The 22,794-nt window shown below is 41.0% G+C and overlaps 1 protein-coding gene across 1 annotated transcript in view; it reads left to right on the top strand.

Moving 5' to 3' along the window:
- The window catches only part of NOX3 (NADPH oxidase 3), a 65,882-nt gene that overhangs the window by 24,232 nt on the left and 18,856 nt on the right, over window positions 1–22,794 (top strand). Inside the window, exons 8-10 of the mRNA XM_018053535.1 lie at window positions 514–606; window positions 2,947–3,200; window positions 9,804–9,966. Coding sequence (XP_017909024.1) covers window positions 514–606; window positions 2,947–3,200; window positions 9,804–9,966 — 510 coding nt within the window. The remainder of the gene's footprint in view (window positions 1–513; window positions 607–2,946; window positions 3,201–9,803; window positions 9,967–22,794) is intronic.

Below are 22,794 nucleotides of genomic sequence, written 5' to 3'. Positions count from 1 at the left end.
GTATGTGGCTGTGTGAGTACATGGGTGCATGCGTGTGTGAGAGTGTGAGTTGTTTTAGGCAGACTTGCAAAGTTATGATGCATTCTTGGCCCCCAAAATTACTATTTGAAATGTTTTTTATTGAATTTGTCATGTCCTGTGTTGACTCAGTAATGTAGTTTGTAAGCCTTTGACTTTGGTTGAGTTTGGGAGCATTTATGACCCTATCATATATAACATAAACATCAATCTACTTTCTATTTCTTTGCAAATTCAATTATTTCTAATTACATAAAGGCATCATTGATCAAGTAAGCATAAAAACCAATACAATCTTAAATAAGCTTGTAGACTTCAAGGCATAATTGAATGTTATAGTATTTAATACAAGGAGACATCTTTGTTGTTGATAACTGGCCCAAAGTTAAAGGAAAATGTCTAAACCCCATCGTGTTATATATTGATTGGTTCAAATTGAAAATATTTGGATTCTATTTTCATTTCCTTTTCCTCTTTCTTTGCCGCTCTCTGCAGGCTTGGAAATGGGTTTTAGGCCCCATGGTCTTATATGCGTGTGAAAGAATAATTAGGTTCTGGCGATTTCAACAAGAAGTTATCATTACCAAGGTATGCATGTAGGTTTATGTCTGAATAAAAACCTGAGTGTAGATGAAAATTTTTTATTGGCCCAAGTTTTTAATTTGCCATTTTTATTGCAGAACCGTCTGTAATTTAGAGGCTCATCTTCTGTTCTAATAATTGCTTGTATCCTGTGCATCTTTTAGTGAGACTAATTTTACTGAAGACAGGGATCAGGGCTCCCGACCGGTACACAGAATTCTGATAAAGGTTATGCTACAGCCCTGGAATCATCTGTATTTCCCTTTATTTTGGTGTCCTCTAGGGGAAAAGGCAGGAGGGCTGAGTATGCTTTACATGGATCACAGTGCCTTAGAGTATAATCTCTTCCTCCACCGCGTAAAAACATGGACGTTGCAAACACAGAAATAACGTATATATATTTTCAAGTACACACACTCACATTTGGAACTGCTGAACAGAAGATGGGGGAACAGTTGCCCTCAGGTTTAGATGGAGAAAGGGCACTGGGGGGAAGTTCAAAATGAAGAGGAAGGGGCCCTGCCCTAGTGAATGAAGGCAAGAAGGTAGTATTTCCCAATCTTGACATATCTCATCACTGCTCCCTAATTTTTGCCTTGAGCTGGAGGAAGGTCTCAGCAGATAGATCAAAAATACATGCCCAAGCAGTAAAAGTGGAAGTGTGAAAGCGTTAGTTGCTCAGTCATGTCTGACTCTGAGACACCATGGACTATAGCCCGCTAGACTCCTCTGTCCACAGAATTCTCCAGGTAAGAATACCAGAGTGGATTGCCATTTCCTCCTCCATTTCCTTCCCGACCCAGGGATGGAACCTGTGTCTCTTACATTGCAGGCAGGTTCTTTACCATCTGAGCCACCAGGAGAGCCCAGGCAATAATAGTTGTGTAATAATAACTCTGCTTTTGATTAATAAGAGTAGAACTCCTGTGTCATTCTGCAACATACTGTCTATACTGTCTTGTTTTACTTTCTTCGTAGCATGTGTCATCTCCAAATACATTTCTTATATATGTTATTATTTTCAATAAAATAAAATCTTTCTTACCCCAGCTAAGATATACTTGAGAGTGAGGACTTTTTTGGGCCTCATATTCTATGCTATATCCCCATCCTAGAGTAAGTCTGGAATAGAATATACATTCAAAAAACAGTTGTTGACTAATTGAATGAATGAAGAAAAAATGAACACATGCCTGGGAGACTGAAAATTTACCCCAAACTCTCCCCTCAGAGGTTTCAATGTCTTAGAAGAAATTCTCTGCTAACCAAACCCATGCAGCTTTGCTAATACAATATTAACAGAGTACTCTATCTCTTTAACTGTCTTCATGAAAGCAGATGCACAGAAATTGCTTCGTATTTCTGTTTTAAGCTGCTTCTGTGTTGCTGTTTTTAAGTTAAGCACCAAAGAATATCAAGCTGTATCAAAAGCCAGACCATAAAACTTCTGGAAATCTACTCAAGCTGTTACTAGGGAGACCATTTAACAGCTGAATCAGAACGAGATCAGTAGGGAGAGGAGAAACTAATGATTAAAATGCTGTAAAATTCTCTTCTGAATGGAAAAATACTGTCAGAGGATCCAGACACTAGATTTTGCTCCCATATGACTTCTGTCAAAAAAGAAGACATGGGAGCCTGGAAAAAAGAGGTATGTCTAAGGAGGAAAATTAATTCTTTGTCTCTGATAAGTAGCAAGTTATAGAGCACTTTAAAAAGCAATAGCTTGCATCATGCTTTCTTATATCTAAAACTCAAAGCCTAAGTAGGAGATCAGACAAGGTTTGAACAACAGCAAACCAAACCAACAAAACATTTCAGAGTTTGAAGATTGTTTCATACTTAGAATGAAGAAATACCAGGGTTAGTTCACAAAGGATAAAGAAAAGATATACGTCATTGAAAATGGTAACAAACTAGACCTACATTTTAAAACAACATGAAGTTAATTCTGTGGCTATTTCAATAACTTTAAGGCTAATTAAGTGCTATGGATGAAATGCTAGCTTATATTCTCTCGAAATTAACCAGCCTGAAATTAACTGTGCTACCGAAAACATGGTCACTGAGACAAAAAGTCACGTGCTAGACACCACTTTGGCTCGATGCAGCTGCACAAATTTCTGGCCTAGCCCCTGAAGAAGATTAATGTCATTCTGGCTGAAGTTGCCAACTCAGACATAAAAGTTGTGGCAATGATCCTTGGAAACTCATAATTAATGGTCTATGTCAATTACACCTCAAAAGAGTTGATATAAAAATTGAGAAAGCTTTGATGGGATGAAGGCCATTGTCTTATTATTTAACCTAAGTGAAAGAATCAATGACTCTCTTGCTGTGATTTAGGTGGTAAGCCATCCATCTGGAGTGCTAGAACTTTGCATGAAAAAGCGTGACTTTAAAATGGCACCAGGGCAGTATGTGTTGATCCAGTGCCCATCCATATCCACACTGGAGTGGCACCCCTTCACCCTCACCTCCGCTCCCCAGGAGGACTTCTTCAGTGTCCACATCCGGGCAGCGGGAGACTGGACAGAAGCTCTGTGTAAGGCCTTTGGAGTAGAAGGACAGCCCCTAAAAGAGCCCTGGAGCCTGCCAAGGTGGGAGCCCATTTCTCTTTTTTATGTATAAGTTACCATATTATAAAAAGCAAGGTCCTTTAGGGTATCAACATGCTGAGAGCTTCTGCAGTATCTTAATTCTAGATGGTAAATTTGAAACCATGTTTTAAATTTTAGTATGAACAAGCACATTTCTTTAAAAATCAAATGATCAATAAAGGCAGGTCATGATCCAGAACAGGAAACATTTTGCTTTCCAGGGTCTAAAACATCACTTTGGCGAATTACAAGCCACTTGTGATGCCTAACGCAGCGCTGTGCACTTTTTGCTGTCATAGTCTGTTGTTGGACAAGTCAATCCAAAACAACACCCTATTTAGAAAAGCCTCAGCATGCAACAGAAGTTTAGTATAGTCACCACGCCTTGGTTCCTTTTAATAATCAATGGCTTAAAATTGATTCCCACTCTTGCTACAGGATTACCCAATAAGAACTCAAAGTCTATGTTTAGGGCTCCAGAAAAACAGGGACACAGACAAAAATTGTTGGGATAAATATTGTGAAGAAATTTGAGAAAACCATACTTTTTCACTGCTTTGGGCACAGAAAGGATTTAATACAGCCCCAGGAATCTCTGAGACAAGCAGTGACTAAGGAGTCCAAGAGGAGAAGCAAAGCCTTTTGAAGAGGAAGAAACCTCTTCCTCTAAACTCAGGAAAAAGAGAGAACAGGAGCTCTTTTTAAAAATTTTCACATTAACAGATACACACTACTGTATATAAAAAAGATAACAAGGGTCTGCTGTGTAGCACAAGGAACTATAGTCAGTACCTTGCAATAACCTATAATGGAAAAGAATCTGAAAAACAATAGATAACATGGCTCAGATAGTGCAGAATCTGCCTACAATGAGGGAGACCAGAGTTCAGTCCTTGGGTCGGCAAGATCCCCTGGAGGAGGAAATGGCAACCCACTCCAGTATTCTTGCCTGGAGAATCCCATGGACAGAGGAGCCTGGTGGGCTGCAGCCAACGAGGTTGCAGAGTTGGACATGACTAAGTCACTAACACTAACACATGTATGGATCACAGAATCACTTTGCTGTACACCTGAAACAATATAAATCACCTATACGTCAATAAAAATAAATAAATGAAAAAAAGACTTTGGCTTCTGAGGTAAAAGGGAGAAATTTCTCAACATTGGTACTAGAATTCTCAGCAATTTATATCTACAACCCAAAGCCAAGGGCCTCAGCGTTTGACAACTTGGGTTCAAAGCCTAATTTTGCATGTGATCTTGGAGGATATATGTAACACCTGCCTCAGTTTCCTCCTCTGTAAGATGAAAATGATAATTATAGAACATAAGTTCTGTTTAGGATTAAATACGATAGTCAGTATGATGCTCTTTGCATAATGCATAGTAGAAAAAATAAAGTTAGCTACTCTTGTTATTAGCAAAATAAGAAAGGTCATCTATCACAGAGATGACAATGAACGTGCTGATGAGAAAGAGAGGACAATGTAGATGAAAAAAGGTCTTGGGTTCAGACACAAGACCGAAGGTGGATGGGCAATGCTGACAGTGTGATGTGACTGCTGGAGAGGGAACTTGTTTCTAAGATAATGTTATCAGAAACTGGATCTACATCAGACAGGAAGTACCTTAGTGAACTTGATAAACAAGAATTTGTGCAAAGGCAGCCAGTTCAGCGTTGAGAGAAATGGAGGCGTTTTGGTTCACAAAAAGAACCATCAGAGTGTTGTGATGGCTAGATTCAGCTAGTTAAAGGCTAGAGAGGCAGGGGAGGGAAAAGACCTGGTTTGTGTTTCTCAGAAAGGTAAAAGCCCATGAGTTGTCAGAAGGCAGATCCCAGTGAGACAGGAGGAAAAACTAGATCAGCCCCTTGATGGAACATGGGGCTCTGCAATTTCACGTGGGAAAGTGATCAGCAAACAGGGATGTGAAGGAAGGATCACTGTATCAGCAGGGAGATGGGATCTAATATTCCCTCCTGCTGCTCCAGATTAGATGCTCAGTTTTATGTAGAAATGTGTTTATTGTGCATTTCTATGAATTATGACACAATTCTTCTTTGGGTTTAATTGTTATCTTTTATCAACAGTGTCAAATAAATCCCAAATACCATGAAGTATAAAAATAACCATAAGACATTTTAGTTGTGGGCAGTTTCTGTTTTTCTCTCTCTCTCAATTCCCTTTATCTAATTATTTATAAAAGAATCTACCATGGGCTAAGATACAAACCCTTTCTGATTAAGGCCCTTTTATTTTTATTCTTCTATTTCCATACATCAATATGTAATAAAAGCCTTATTAATTAATATTAATTTGAGGAGAGTTAATTTGAATTATTAGTAGGTTTGGTATATGGAATATTTTTAAAATAAACCCAATTGAACTTTCATGAACAGATAGTAAGCCCAAATGGGCCAACCCCGCGTGCCTTCAATAGACACTCCTTAGGGAATGGTTATGAATAACTTAGAAGCTTTTTAATTAGCATATCTTTGTTCATATGTAAATGTGTGCTTTTGGAATAGTTGAGGTTATTCTGTTGATTGAAATATTTTAAACATTCACAATCTATTCAACAAATTGTTATTGAACAATCCACCCTTTGTAAGGTGCTGGCTTGCAGTGGTGGGCAAAGACAGATACGGCCCCTCCCTCCTCAGAACTTACAGTCTAGTGACCAAACAGCTGCAAATCAAGTCATGCACACACACCAAACCTGCCTGCCAATGCAGGAGACACAGGAGACGCGGGTTCAATCCCTGAGTCCGGAAGATCCCCGGGAGGAGGAAATGGCAACCCACTTCACTATTCTTGCCTAGGAAATCCTATGGACAGAGGCGCCTGGAGGGCTACAGTCCATGGGGTCACAGAGTCAGACACGACTGAGCACACACACGTAGAGAACAAAGACCCCACATGCTGCGTGGTGCCGCAAACACAAACACACACACACACAGCACCCAAAACAGCTATAAAATTACAGGAACAATGAGGACTGCAGAGGAGAGATCAGTTCAGTTCAGTCACTCAGTTATGTCCAACTATTCACGATGGCCACGGACTGCAGCACACCAGGTTACCCTGTCTATTAACAACCCCCGGAATTTGCTCAAATTCATGTCCATCGAGTCAGTGATGCATCCAACCGTCTCACACTCTGTCATGCACTTCTCCTCCTGCCTTCAATCTTTCCCAGCGTCAGCGTGTTTTCTAGTGCATCAGTCATTCGCATCAGGTGAGCAAAGTACTGGAGCTTCAGCTTTAGCATCAGTCCTTCCAAAGAATACTCAGGACTGATTTCCTTCAGGATGGACTGATTTGATCTCCTTGCAGTCCAAGGGAGTCTCAAGAATCTTCTCCAACACCACAGTTCAAATGCACCAATTCTTCAGCCCTCAGCTTTCTTTATGATCCGACTGTCAAACATGACTACTGGAAAAACCAGTGTTGATTAGACGGACCTTTGTTGGCAAAGTAATGCCTCTGCTTTTAATATGCTGTCTAGGTTGGTCATAGCTTTTCTTCCAAGGAGTAAGCGTCTTTTAATTTCATGGCTGCAGTCACCATCTGCAGTGATTTTGGAGCCCAAGAAAATAAAATCTGTCACTGTTTCCATTGTTTCCCCATCTATTTGCTGTGAAGTGATGGGACCAGATGCCATGATCTTCATTTTTGAATATTGAGTTTTAAGCCAGCTTTTTCACTATCCTCTTTCACTTTCATCAAAAGGCTCTTTAGTTCCTCTTTGCTTTCTGCCATAAGGGTGGTGTCATCTCATATCTGAGTTAATGATATTTCTCCTGGCAATCTTGATTCCAACTTGTGCTTCATCTGGCCCAACATTTCGCATGATGTGCTCTGCATATGTTAAATCAGCAAAGTGACAGTATATAGCCTTGACATTCTCCTTTCCTGATTTGAAACCAGTCTGTTGTTCCATGTCCAGTTCTAACTGTTGCTTCTTGACCTGAATACAGATTTCTCAGGTCTGGTATTCCCATCTCTTAAAGAATTTTCCACAGTTTATTGTGATCCACACAGTCAAAGGCTTTAACATAGTCAATAAAGCAGAAGTAGATGATTTTCTGGAACTCTCTTGCTTTTTCAGTGATCCAACAGATGCTGGCAATTTGACTTCTGATTCCTCTGCCTTTTCTAAATCCAGCTTGAACATCTGGAAATTCATGGTTCACATACTGTTGAAGCCTAACCTGGAGAATTTTGAGCATTACTTTGCTAGCGTGTGAGATGAGTGCAACTGTGCGGTAGTTTGAACATTTTTTGGCATTGCCTCTCTTTGGGATTGGAATGAAAACTGACCTTTTCCCAGTCCTGTGACCACTGCTGAGTTTTCCAAATTTGCTGGCATATTGAGTGCAGCACTTTCACAGCATCATCTTTTAGAATTTGAAATAGCTCAGTTGGAATTCCATAACCTCCACTAGCTTTGCTCCTAATGATGCTTCCTAAGGCCCACTTGACTTCACATTCCAAGATGTCTGACTCACTAGGTGAGTGATCACACCATTGTGGTTATCTGGGTCATTAAGACCTTTTTTGTGTAGTTCTTCTGTGTATTTTTGTCACCTCTCCTTAATCTCTGCTGCTTCTGTTAGGTCCAGACCATTTCTGTCTTTTATTGTGCCCCATCTTTGCATGAACTGTTCCCTTGGTATCTTAATTTTCTTGAAGAGATCTCTAGTCTTTCCTGTTCTATTGTTTTCCTCTATTTCTTTGCATTGATCACTGAGGAAGTCTGTTTTTATCTCCCCTTGCTATTCTTCACAACTCTGAATTCGGATGGATATATCTTTTCTTTTCTCCTTTGCCTTCTTTTAGTGTCTCTTCTTTTCTCGGCTATTTGTAAGGCCTCCTCAGGCAACCATTTTGCCTTTTTGCATTTCTTTGTCTTGGGGATGGTCTTGATCCCTGTCTCCTATACCATGTCATGAACCTCCATCCATAGTTCTCCAGGCACTCTGTCTATAAGATCTAATCCCTTGAATCTATCTGTCACTTCCACTGTAAAATTGTAAGGGATTTGATTTAGATTATACCTGCATGGTCTAGTGGTTTTCCTTACTTTCTTCAATTTAAGTCTGAATTTGGCAATAAGGAGTTCATGATCTGAGCCACAGTCAGCTCCGGATCTTGTTTTTGATGACTGTATAGAGCTTCTCCATCTTTGGCTGCAAAGGATATAATCAATATGATTTCAGTGTTGGCCATCTGGTGATGTCCGTGGGTAGAGTCATCTCTTGTATTGTTGGAAGAGGGTGTTTGCTGTGACCAATTCATTCTCTTGGCAAAACTCTGATAACCTTTGCCCTGCTTCATTCTGTACTCCAAGGCCAAACTTTCCTGTTACTCCAGGTGTTTCTTGACTTCCTACTTTTGCATTCCATTCCCCTATGATGAAAAGGACATCTTTTTTGGGTGTTAGTTCTAGAAGGTCTTGTAGGTCACCATAGAACCAGGGGATAGATACATGGTGTTGTAAATCATCTAAGACAGAATTTAACCTAGTCTCAGAAATCCATGGAGACTTCCCCAGGGAAATGATTACTGAGATATTAGGGAAGGATAACCATGAACTATCTAAGAAAATAGAGGAGAACTTGGGGCAGAGTTTTCCAAGTGATTAGTTGGATTATCATGGGCAGAGGCCCCATGGCCAAAGAGGGTCCTGTGTTCCCTAAGAAACAAAAGAAAAACCAGTGTGGAGAACTGGTCATGAGAGATGAAGCAGAATCCAGGGGGTGTCAGTCCATTTAGGACCCTATTAAAGATAATTACTGGCTCCCCGATTGCTCAGATGGTAAAGAATCTGTCTGCAGTGCAAGAAATGTGGATTTGATCCCTGGATCAGGAAGATCCCCAGGAGAAGGGAATGGCTACCCAGTCCAGTATTCTTGCCTGGAGAATCCCATGGACAGAAGAGCCTGGTGGGCTACAGTCCATGGGGTCGCAAAGAGTTGGACAAAACTGAGCAACCAAGCACACACAAAGACAATTATATTTATGCAATGAGTATGCATTATTCTTACAAAGAAAAAAATTGCCTACTCAAAGACTGCCTGCCCCTGGCCTGATTATCACAGATTTTTAAGTTCGCATAATCTAAAATAATGAGTTTTAGAAATTCAACATAACTGACAAATTATTCCAAAATTATATTTATTCCAAATGAATAGCTTCTATTAGACTAAAATTATATAAACATACTAAGAAGTGGGATGGAATAAATAAAAACAGGGGGGAATTACATTAGCGAAAGGAGAGATAAGCCTTCTAAACCACCTTGATACTTCTGCTTTTTCCCCTGATGGCAGCTGGGGAGAGAAAAGGAAAAAGAAAAGGCATCTTTTTATCAGTCTTCATGATGCAAAACAAGCTTCTAAGAACTGTAAAAAGAGCTGTGCTGTGAGGCTGGCCACCATGTCTCTACACTCTGTGTGTTCAAACAGGGCATTCTCTAGCACAGAGCTAACCTCCCCGCGCACTTACGCCAACACATCCTATTCAAAGCACTGATTTAGGATGGTTTTGTTTTTAAGGGTAGAGTGTCCTGAAAGTCAAACCATGCACTTTGTGATTGCAGGCTGGCGGTGGATGGGCCGTTCGGAGCTGCACTGACTGATGTATTTCACTATCCAGTAAGCATGTGCATTGCTGCGGGAATAGGGGTCACTCCCTTTGCAGCTCTTCTGAAATCTATCTGGTACCAATGCTGTGAGGCACAAACCCAGTGCAAGCTGAACAAGGTATGGAAAAAAATCATCAGCTCACCCTTCCATGAATTCAAAAGTTCAGTTCAACATCCTTCTATCTATCATCTACTGATTCCTGGGGAGGGTTTTAATTAACTATGAGGGATAAACTCAAGGATCCTTAACTATACTTATGTTCTTAAAAATCTCCGTTCAGTATTACATTTATGAGAAGGGTTATGTCTAATCTTGTTAAAGATGACAAGACATAAATTTTATTGCTTCATTGCCGTTACAGGACATGTAATTGCTCATGTCAGTAAAATATGGACAGGCTGCAAATGGCTATGTGACTGGGCTGCAGTGAGTAATATTAACAGGCAGGCTTTGACTCTTGAGCTTGTTACTATGGTTTAAGAGTATGATTCAATATCTTCAACTCGTAGACTCAGAGTCTTAATTGAGAAGCAAAAATGCCACAGTTGGGATTCATTTGTCTGCTTGCTTGTTGTTGTCATCCAACTCCAAGTCTCTCTTTTGTCATTTCTTGAATGTTCTCAGGCTAGCTTCCTCCATAGTTCCCGTCCTCCCTTTTTCCATTCCTTATCTGAACCCTCTTAGGGTTAGCAACAGACACTAGAGCAGCAAGAGAAAGAGATCTCAAGTTGAATGGTATCAACACCAGAGGACCCAGGACGCCTGATGAACCTGGTTCTGGTCCTTATCCTGCCACTTCTCTGGTTGACACTTTGACTGTAGTTTCCTCTTCCATCCAAGGAAGATGCTTGATTAGGTCAGCATGTCTCCGTGTCTTCATATAATGGGGTCCACTGAAGAGAATTCTGTAGTCAAATGATTCCAGAAATGCTATGATAAATCCCCCTTTAGACGAGTCACATCTTCTATTCGCCTATTAAATAAGTTCTGTAGAAAAGAACATCATTCAGTTTTGTTTCACCCACCCTTCTCAAGCATATTTAGCCATGGAAATTTTCTTCACTTCCTGTCTTTAAGAAATGGCACTCTCACTATGGAGAAAAGTGTGGAGATTCCTTTAAAAACTGGAAATAGAACTGCCATATGACCCAGCAATCCCACTACTGGGCATACACACCAAGGAAACCAGAACTGAAAGAGATACATGTACCCCAATGTTCATCCCAGCATTGTTTATAGTAGCCAGGACATGCAAGCAACCTAGATGTCCATCAGCAGACGAATGGATAAGAAAGCTGTGGTACATATACACAATGGAGTATTACTCAGCTATTAAAAAGAATGCAATTGAATCAGTTCTAATGAGGTGGATGAAACTGGAGCCTATTATACAGAGTGATGTAGGTCAGAAAGAAAATCACCAATACAGTATATTAACGCATATATATGGAACTTAGAAAGATGGTAATGATGACCTTATATGCGAGACAGCAAAAGAGACACAGATGTAAAGAACAAACTTTAGGACTCTGTGGGAGAAGGCGAGTGCAGGATGATTTGCGAGAATAGCACTGAAAGATGTATATTATCATATGTGAAATAGATCACCAGTCCAGGTTTGATACATGAGACAGGGTGTTCAGGGCTGGTGCACTGGGATGACCCTGAGAGATGGGGTGGGGAGGGAGGTGGGAGCAAGGGTCAGGATGGGGAACATACATACACCCATGGCTGATTCATGTGAATGTATGGCAAAACCACCACAATATTGTAAAGTAATTAGCCTCCAATTAAAATTTTAAAAAAAGAAAGAATTGGCACTTTGAAGCACTGGGGCAAAGCCAGACTGGAAGATATCTAGAGGTGGCAAATTCTCAACTAAGAAGTTAGAGTAAAATAAGCTCCCATTTCATGAGTTTCCAAGTGACAGGCGCTTGACAAATGCTTTCTCGTTCTATTTTTATAATCGTCCCAGCAACCTTAGAAAGTAGGTAGCATAATCTCTGTTTTCCAAAGGACTCGGAAGCTTTGAAGAGACTACAGTCACTTTCCTGAAAACACACTGCTAATGAAAGATAATACCAGCATTCAAACTCAGGTCCATCTGGCTCTCTGGTTTGACATAGGCAGTACATGGTAAACATGACTGCCAGCTGCTGTATTGTAGGAAGACTGTGGAATTCCTGGCCAGAGAATCTACCTCAGCTTGATTCCACCCTCACCAGAAGCATCAGTGGATCAGTTCACCTCTCTGAGCTGTTTCTTGATCCACACAACAGAGAAATAAGATTATATATTCAACCAGATAGTTTAAATAACAAATAAGACAAATAAATGATGTAGAAATATTTCATTGTAAATGTGTATAAAAAAGAAAGTGAAAGCCACTCAGTCACGTCCAGCTATTTGCGACCCCATGGACTGTAGCCCAGCAGGCTCCTCTGTCCATGGGATTCTACAGGCAAGAATACTGGCGTGTATAGCAGTTCCCTTCCTCAGGGGATCTTCCCAACCCAGGGATTGAATCCAGGTCTCCTGCATGGTAGGTGGATTCTTTACTGTTTGAGACACCAGGGAAGCCCAAGAATACTGGAGTGGCATAGCCTACCCCTTCTCCAGTGGATCTTCCTGACCCAAGAATCAAACTGGGATCTCCTGCATTGTAGGCCAATTCTTTATCAGCTGAGCTGCCAGGGAAGCCTGTAAATAGCTATAAGATTATAGTAAATGTGTACTGTATCTGCCAGACATATAAAAATATTACTAGTTCATTTCAGTCACTCAGTTGTGTCCGACTTATTGTGACCCCGTGGACTGCAGCATGCCAGGCTTCCCTGTCCTTCACTATCCCCCAGAGTTTGCTCAAACTCATGTCCATTGAATCAGTGATGCCACACAACCATCTTATCCTTTGTCATCCCTTTCTCCTCCTGCCCTCAATCTTTCCCAGCATTAAGGTCTTTTCCAGTGAGTCAAGTCTTCTCATCAGGTGGCCAAAGTATTAGAACTTCAGCTTCAGCATCAGTCCTGCCAATGAATATTTAGAGTTGATTTCCCTTAGGATTGACTGGTTTGATCTCCTTGCAGTCCAAGGGACTCTCAAGAGTCTTCTCCAAAATCACAGTTCAAAAGCATCAATTCTTTAGTACTCAGCCTTCTTTATGGTCCAAATTTCACAGCCATATGTGAAAGTGAAAGTCACTCAGTCATGTCTGACTTTTTGCGATCCCTATAGTCCATGGAATTCTCCAGGCCAGAATACTGCAGTGGGAAGCCTTTACCTTCTCCAGGGATCTTCCCAACCCAGGGATCAAACCCAGGTCTCCCACATTGCAGCCGGATTCTTTACCAGCTGAGCCACAAGGGAAGCCCCATACATAACTACTGGAACAAAACATAGCTTTGACTATACAGAACTTTGTTGACAATGTAACATCTCTGCTTTTTAATATGCTGTCTAGGTTTGTCGTTACTAGATTACTAGTATGACTACTAATACTAATAGCCTAGATTCAACAATCTCTTACTTCTAGAAGGCAAGGAGTAACACATTTCCACATACTATCTCACATCATCTTTTTAAGGGACTTACACTCTCATTCCATTTTACAGATGAGAAAATTATAATGCCTCTTTCAGATGAGTAGTGTCTTCAGATTACCAATGAGAAAGCAGAAGCACAGAAAGCTAGTCAATAACAGAATGAGAGCTTGAATCCCGGTTCTTCTTAAGCTATTAACAAATCCCATCTTCTTTTCTTTATACCACAGTTAAGTTTAACTAAGAGTCTTGCTCTATTTGAGCTGCTATAACAAAATGCCATGGGTGGGGTGGCTTTAAGCAACAAAAATGTATTTCTCACAGTTCTGGAGGCTGGGAAGTCCAAAGTTAACACATTGCCTGATGAAAGCCCAGTTCCTTTATGAAAGGTTATCTTCTAACTCTAACTTCCCACTGCAGAAGTGGGCAAGGGAGTTTCTTGGACACTGATGGGCACTAATGTCATTCAAGAGGGCTCCACCCTCCTGACCTAATCACCTCCCAAAGTCCTCACTTCCAAATGGGGAGGGGGCGTAGGTTTCAACATTTGAATTTGGGGGAGGGGACACAAACACTCAGTCTAGAGCATAAAGCAAGCAAAACAGACACTGTTTACACATGTGAAGCCCACTGCAAAGCTCTGTTATTGTTTATGTTGATTTCTGTCTCTGTAAACGCTTTGCTCTTACTGTCTACCAAGTCAAACCGATTTATCCAGAAGGCTCACTGCTTCATTGTTCGCATCACACTAACGGTCATATTATGCTTCACACGCAGAATGTGGTGGGATTGTATTTCTCACTTTCATTCACTTATTCACTCAATGAGTATTTATTCAACATCTACTATGTGCCATAGGCAAAGCTATGGTTTTTCCAATAGTTACGTATAATGTGAGAGTTGGACCATAAAGAAGGCTGGGTGCCAAAGAATTGATGCTTTTAAACTGTGGTGTTGGATAAGACTTTTGAGAGTTCCTTGGGCTGCAAAGATATCAAACTAGTCAATCCTAAAGGGAATCAACTCAGAATATTGATTGGAAGGACTGATGCTGAAGCTGAAATTCCAATACCTTGGCCACCTGATACAGAGCTGACTCATTAGAAAAGACCCTGATCCTGGGAAAGACTGAAGGCAAGAGGAGAAGGGGACTGCAGAGGATAAGATGATTGGATGGCATCACCAAATCAATGAACATGAGTTTGAGCAAGCTCTGGGAGATAGTGAAAGACAATGAGGCCTGTTGTGCTGCAGTCCATGGAGTCACAAAGAGTCGAACATGACTGAGCAACTGAACAACAGCAACTATGTGCCAAGCCCACTCATACTGACATGAAAAGTATGTCAAGGCTGTATATTGTCACCCTGCTTATTTAACTTCTATGCAGAGTACATCATGAGAAACGCTGGGCTGGAAGAAACACAAGCTGGGATCAAGATTGCCGGGAGAAATACCAATAACCTCAGATATGTAGATGACATCACCTTTATGGCAGAAAGTGAAGAGGAGCTAAAAAGCCTCTTGATGAAAGTGAAAGAGGAGAGTGAAAACAGTTGGCTTAAAGCTCAACATTCAGAAAACAAAGATCATGGCATCCGGTCCCATCACTTCATGGGAAATAGATGGGGAAACAGTGTCAGACTTTATTTTTGGGGGCTCCAAAATCACTGCAGATGGTGATTGCAGCCATGAAATTAAAAGACACTTACTGCTTGGAAGAAAAGTTATGACCAACCTAGATAGCATATTCAAAAGCAGAGACATTACTTTGCCGACTAAGGTCCATCTAGTCAAGGCTATGGTTTTTCCTGTGGTCATGTATGGATGTGAGAGATGGACTGTGAAGAAGGCTGAGCGCCGAAGCATTGATGCTTTTGAACTGTGGTGTTGGAGAAGACTCTTGAGAGTCCTTGGACTGCAAGGAGATCCAACCAGTCCACTCTGAAGGAGATCAGCCCTGGGATATCTTTGGAAGGAATGATGCTGAAGCTGAAACTCCAGTACTTTGGCCACCTCATGAGAAAAGTTGACTCATTGGAAAAGACCCTGATGCTGGGAGGGATTGGGGGCAGGAGAAGGGGCGACAGAGGATGAGATGGCTGGATGGCATCACTGACTCAACAGACGTGAGTCTGCGTGAACTCCGGGAGTTGGTGATGGACAGGGAGGCCTGGCGTGCTGCAGTTCATGGGGTCGCAAAGAGTCGGACACAACTGAGCGACTGAACTGAACTGAACTGAACTGAACCCCTCTCCTCATATCAGACTCATAATGCCAGACCCTTTTCTCAACATCCATTACCCCTGTGCTCTCCTTTTATATCATTTATCTTTCTTTTTTGTATTAAGGTTCACAAATTACCTTATTTCCTTTAAGAGATTCTGAAGTCCTTGAGTGTGTTAACTCTGGATATCTTCATAAATAAATATGTGTGTATATATGTATATATAAATATATACACATATATATATTTATACATGCACACACACTATAAATTTTAAATAAACCAGTAAGTAAATAAGTGTCTACATGCCCCCAAAAATTAAAAAATGGCTTCTTCACTTCTCTGTAAAATTTTAGGTTACTGAGAATAATTTTTTTTTATTTAAACAAAATGTTTAGTAACTTTATAATTAAAATAATGCATTCCAATTATTTTACCATAAATAGAAAAAATTCTTCTAAGATTCCACAGAATCTTAAAGTCCTTATAGGATCCCACAAAATCTTAATACTGTCTCCTCTCCCACCATTCCATTATTATTCATGGGCTCTGTTTACGGGTTTTGTTTATAGGTTTTCTTAAGGCTGTTTCAGTGGGAAGGCAAAGGAATGATCACGAAACCATAAAACAAGAACTTTGATCTCTAGTCCAAAAAATAGAAACCATGGAATTGGAAATAAAACACAATTGTTTCATGACTTATAAAAGTTGAGGGTAATATTGGACAAGCCTCAGCTGAAAATCATCCTAGAGGTTGTAGTATATGAGAGAAAAGAAGCCAAATGCAACTGAAGGGTTCAACCTCTCAGCTTGGTATTTGACAGTACTTAGAGCAGCAAGTGACTGGTCCAAATTCCCCACCTGGCTAGCTACTGGATCAGGATAGGAGATTGTGCTTTTGATTTCAAAGCTCTTTTAGGAAAGAAGTGAGGTTTCATGCTATTGAAAGTTTAAACTGAAAATAACACTTGAGATCTACTTCCTCAAAATCTGCATGCTTGAGAAAAGTTTAGGAAATTTCTCTGTTTTAAAGCAATGCTGTGTTTGTTTGAATACAGCTATCATTAGGCTTATATAACTAATATTCATCAGGGCCACCCACATGCCTTTGAGATATAAATACTACTCCTTCCACTAAACTGTCAGCATCTCTATAATTTTTTGAGTGCAGCGGAGCAAAGCAGTGCATTCTTATCTAGCTACGCCTTCACAATTATAGATCTGGGCCATAGTTTTCAGCGTTCTGTTTTGCAACAAGGAAAGGGGAAAAAACAGCATAGAGATGTAAAGCTGAAATTTTAAGCTTAAATAGTTAAACGTGATTGGTGGGGATTTTCTTCTTTTTGTGTAAAACACCAGTTGGCCTAAAAGCAGACTTTTTTTACATACAAGCCTTATTTTGCAAGTCTATAGTCAAAAATTTGCACCAACGCTATTTTAGTTGTGACCATTGCAAGCGGCATCTCTTTATCCTTCTCCTCTGACACGCTATTCCAGAACACTTCTAAGTAAAATGCGAGAGAATAGCCAATGGAACTCCTGCTTCTTCTTTGGTCATAAGCAGCACTTTTTGTTTGAAGCTGGCATTTTTCAAATTTCTTTCGAGCTGTGTTTTTTATTAAAAAATAGTCTGGAGAACAGGCAGAGGAAGAGAGAGAAGTGGTTAGGAGGAGACTTCCCAAGGAAGCAAAATAGCAATAAATATAATGATGCTCTGCTGTGAAGAAGATGGGTACAAGTTGTAATATATTAAAGGAATATTTTCAACCCGACAGTAAGAGCCAACTTCACTTAGTGGAGGGCAGATGAGAACGCAGTGCTCCTTCAGGATGAGGGAATGAGGGAAGAGGGTGTAAGCGGCTAGGAAGTCTCTGTGATACAATATGGAGGAAGCTGAGGGTAAAAATGCCCCTTGGCAGTAGACGCACCCCAACTCATGCCCAACTGGGATGATTAATTCTACATCACACTCAATTTGTGAAAAGAGCTCTTGAAAAAAATTAGGATAGTTTGCTTGTACAGACTGTCAAAATGATGAATGGAATAGGTGTGTACAAACAGGAGGGAGGGGGCAAGTGCTGACATAAACGCATTGGCCTCCACATTTGGTTCTGGTATCACAGCCGTGCAGTCAGAACGAGAGGATGGCCAACAGAAGGATGTGGTTCATTTTCTTAAGAGCATATGTAATCTTCACATGATAATAAAATAGATTCTAGAAAAACTGAGATAATCTAATCTCTTCATAAATTGTCTTCCTTCATCAGCTCAATAATACATAACCGTGATAATGGGTATTTATAGTGTGTCCCATGCAAAATGGCCTTTGGGTTCTTAACCTAATATAATAAACAGATAATTCAAATAAAAAGACAGCATGGGCCACTGGGAACAAGGCAAAGAGGCCAAGAAAGGCAAAAATCCATACTCTCCTTAAATATATTAATAAAACAAAGGAGGGCCTGCTCCCTTTTCTAATGAATGAAAAATGCATTTAATTTAATCTGTTTAGCTTGAGAAATTATTTACTTTCACTTTCCCTCACCCTGGTGCTCTGGCTACTCCTGGAATTGATCATCTCTGAGAACCGCTGAGTGTTCTGATAAATTGAACCAGGGAGCACGGAGCCAGCTTGCATCTCCAGGAGACACACGTGCTTCTCATCTTTCACTAGGCGGCCTCAAAAGAGTGCAGTTCCCCAGAAGCCCTCTCCATTGCCCTGTGGCGGAAGTGACCAGTATTAATATTTTTAATATCTTGGTTTATTAATCACACAAGCTATACATGACTTCAGGGTTCCTGTAAAAGATTCAAATAAAATACTCAAAAATCTCCCTTAAAAAAAAAAAAAAAAAACTCCCCCTTCAGAACAGATCAGTGGTTGCCAAGGAAGCTGGGGGAGAGCTGGACTGGACTGGGATTTGAGAGGTTAGTAGATGTAAACCATTAGATATAGAATGGATAAAAAACAAGGTCCCATTGTATAGCATGGAGAACTATATTCAATCATTATCCTTAGATAAACCATAATGGAAAAGTATCAAAAAAAGAATATATACGTGTGTGTGTGTACATGTGTGTGTATACATGCGTGTGTGTGTATACATGTGTATGTGTGTGTATGTGTTAGTTGCTCAGTCATGTCCAGTTCTTTGTTGACCCCATGAACTGTAGCCTGTTAGGCTCCTCTGTCCATGGGATTCTCCAGGCAAGAATACTGGAATACTGGAGTGGGTTGCTATTTCCTTCTCCAGGGGTATATATATATATATATCTGAATCACTTTGCACTATATAGCAGAAATTAACACAACATTGTAAATCAATGACACTTGAACTTTTTAAAAAATGAATGTAAGTATGGCTTTAAAGAGAGGAAAGTACACTGTTCTGGGAACCTGAGATGAAACACATCATCTTCATTTAGCTGGTTTTTAAAAAACTCATTTCTGCTTAAAAATAAATTGGTTTAGCAATTTGAAAAAACCAAAAATCTCCCTTTCATCACCTTCCTTCCCAAACTAACCACTACCACCACTTGACTCTCCAGGGTTCTCATCTGAAACAGTCAAGCACCGTTTATTTCATTCCTTCCCTGCACATTCGTGTACACACACACACCTACACACATATGTTTATTTTGTATAGTATTACAATAGGGATGTGGGGCTGGGGAAGGAAGGAGAGAGAGAAAGATGCGCATTTATGTTTTTGTTTTTCATTCTAACATGGCCTGGAGCTCCTTCAAGTGTCAATGCCTATTTATTGATTTTATTTTATTTAGTGCCTTCAGTGAATTCTGTAGTATGACTATCTCACAATTGATTTAATCATTCTAGTATTAATGAACATTCTGGTTGTCTAACAAGTATTATTAACTATAATGAGAACAAACTGAGGCACAGTGAAGTTCAGTCCCCATTCACAAGGCAAAGCAGCAGCATAGACATGAAACAGTTAACAATAACAGAAAACCTCTTATGGGCTTCCCTGTTGGCTCGGATGGTAAAGAATCTGCCTGCAGTGCGGGAGACCTGGGTCTGATCCCTGGGTCAGGAAGAGCCCCTGGAGAAGGAAATGATTACCCACTCTAGTATTCTTTCCTGGAAAATCCCATGGACAGAGCAGCCTGGTGGGCTACAGTTCATGAGGTCACAGAGTTGGACACAACTGAGCAACTAACACTTTCACTTTCAAGAGCTAACATGATTAACAAAGGCTGGTCTTAGTCTTATAATGGATAATGGGGAAAACAGTCTTATAATTTTACTTCTTTAAAACTTGATGTGGAAGCCACATTAGGGAAGCTTCTCGATAAGAACGAGTTGCTTCAAACTCTGTTTGCTATTGTCTTCATCCAGGATGACCTTGGCGAAAGAAACCACGAAATAAAAAACCAGGACAATAATAGTTACCATTTATTGAGGAGGCATTATGTTTTCTAAATATCAGTCTCAGTCTTTATCTTTTCAGAGACAATGGTTCTCTTTTTGGAAAACAGTCATGAGTCCCTCCAAGGAAACTCTCCATCACCCTCCTCAGTTGGAGCTTCTACCAGTTCTGTTAATATTTCATGAAGTGTGGAATGTTAGCTCAGATTATTATAACAAAATACCAAGGCTAAGTGGCTTAAAACGACAAACATTTCTCGTAGGTCTAGAGGCTGGGAGCCTGAAATCAAAGTCCAGAATGATCGGGATTTTGCTGAAAGTCTGAAATCGGAGCCCAGGATGCTGGGGTTCTGGGAGGACTCTTCCTGGCTTGCAGATGACCCACCTTCTTACTATGTCCTCACATGACAGAGAGAGGGAGCTCAGGTCTCTTCCTCCTCGTATAAGGGCACTAATCCCATCACGGGGGCCCACCCTCCTGACCTCATCTAAATCTAGCCATCTCTTAAGGGCCACACAATTATCACATTGGGTGTTAAGCTTTCAACACATGAATTTGGGAGAGAGACATTCAGTCCACAACAGTGGGGAACATAGGGTGCTGCCCAGGAGGAGGCAAGTTCATGGTGCAATTCCCCTGTCCTCCTGGGGGAGGAGGTCAACCCAGCACCCTATCAATCACCTTTCTGTGTGTTGAGCACATGGAGCTTGAGGTACCTTTCACTAGTGAATGGGTTCCTCTTTCAGAACTGCATGATTATGGGCACTGCTGAGGTTTGGAGGCTGGTGCTGGAGATAAAATTTGGTTTCACCTCCTGTGGATGACCACCATCTTTATAATTCAGGAGTGACGGTGGGGACACAGACCCCTAAGTAAGGCAGATGACCCCTTTGCTCTCTAATACCATCATGTGGTATTCATTCTGTAAGCTCTGCCAGATGCCACTGAGATGGCGGCAGTATCTCAGCTCACATCTCACATGGCAGAGCACTTACTGTATCCATTAGTCTTAGAGCTGAATGCTTCCGTGAAACCTGCCCTTTCATCTTCAAAATAATCTTGTGAGTTATTGTTCAGTGTTTTTGTTTGTTTTTGTGTTTGTTTTTCGTATGCGATCATCTAGGCTCAAATCACATACGCTGCTCCCAGTTACACAGCTTGAAGGTAGTGGAGTCAGGAAACGAGGACAGGTTGCAGGACTCCCCGGTTCACAATGTTTAGTTACCGTGTTGCCCTACTTCTTCAACCTGCACCCTCATGTGCAATTTCCTTTCTTGGAGGAACCCTGGGTCATAGATAGATAATTTTTAGCCCCATTCCACCCTCAGGAAATCGATTTGGGTCTAAAGGTTGTATTTGAGGGTGTGTCCTCTGCCGTGTTCTGTGTCTGTGAGTAACTAAGGAGGCCATGGCATGAGAACCTCTGATGGAAGAGTCTGGAGCTCTGGTAGTAAAATAGACAAGTAGCTTTCCTTAATACATTTTCTAGAATTATGTATCCAAAAATAGCACAGGGCCATTTCCCACTGGGTCCAGATGACCTGGTTCAAACACTCTTAAAGAGAAGCCCAGGCTGCAGGGAAGCTAGGGGTGGGCTGGAGCTGGGACCCAGGCACCCCAAGATCGGCTGCGACGGAGTTTGTCTGGTGGCTCATGCCGGGAACAAAGTGAAAGCAAAGGCCTGTGGCAGGCCACATGCGCACAGAGTTCCCCGACTCCGTGACACCGTCCTGGAGTTGTCCCCTATCACATCTGGGGATCCGTTAGGTCTGCAGAAATGTGTGGGCTGAGTCCTATAAAAGAAAGAACTTCATTACTACAAAAGTTCAGAACTTTCATCATTTTACTGAGGACGACTTTCTGTGCAACAAAACCTTTTAAAGTTACCTGAGGTATTTTAGGCCTCTGTTATTCACTACAGAATCCTGAAAGCCATGCTTTATTCAGGTAACCGATTTTAGGGTGGTTTTATTTTTGGAGACTGGGGCGGGGTGAGGGTTGGGAAGCACAGATCACAGACGTGCAGCCTATTGTTTGGGACATTTGTTCTAGCGTTGACCAGACCCTTCCTACGGGAGGAAATGCAGAGGTGGGACCGTTTGTCCCTTCACAGCGAGCGTCCCTCAACATTAGAAAGATGAAAGGGAGGCAAAGTAAATACGCTTTGCCTCCGTTCAAAGTCCGTTTTCTCCCTTTTTCTGCCTGAAGCACTTCTCCTGGGCCCATTCAGTGCCCTTCCATTGCCTCCTGCACCAAAGCCGCCCAGTGTCACCGATGAGTCAATTACAGAGGGAAAAACACACAAAGCCATTACAAGGAAGCAAAAAAGTATAAAAGGCTTGGCAAACCCTCAGAACACTGACACACAGCTAAGCCACAAGAAAGCAAGGACAGGAATGATTTCTCTTTGAAAGAATAAGGGTCAGTAAGTGGAGGAAGCTGAGATGTGACTGTTTTTCAAGTAAGGGTGATTGGAACTAGATTTGAAATGAGAAGTTCTTTTTTTTTTTAATACTTTTGTTTATTTCCTAGATGAGTATATTTTTAGCATGTTTCTTGAAAAGTGAAAATAGTAGAAAATAAGTCAATGATGTTTGTTTTATACCAAATGCCACCATTAATGCTCTCAGATAAAACAACCTACCAGGGGCAGGGAGGAGAAGGATCATAGATGAGAATGGCATTAAATTCAGTTGGGGTTTTCATTTCCACAGGGAGCCCAGTGAGTCAAAGGCTGGGGGCTGAGATTTGGAAATAATAATTTAAATGAGACACCTCACAAAGTGGAA

The sequence above is a fragment of the Capra hircus genome, chromosome 9 (genome assembly GCF_001704415.2).
Source record: "Capra hircus breed San Clemente chromosome 9, ASM170441v1, whole genome shotgun sequence".
In the NCBI taxonomy this organism is placed as follows: Eukaryota; Metazoa; Chordata; class Mammalia; order Artiodactyla; family Bovidae; genus Capra; species Capra hircus.
This window is presented reverse-complemented; position numbering and strand designations above follow the sequence as displayed.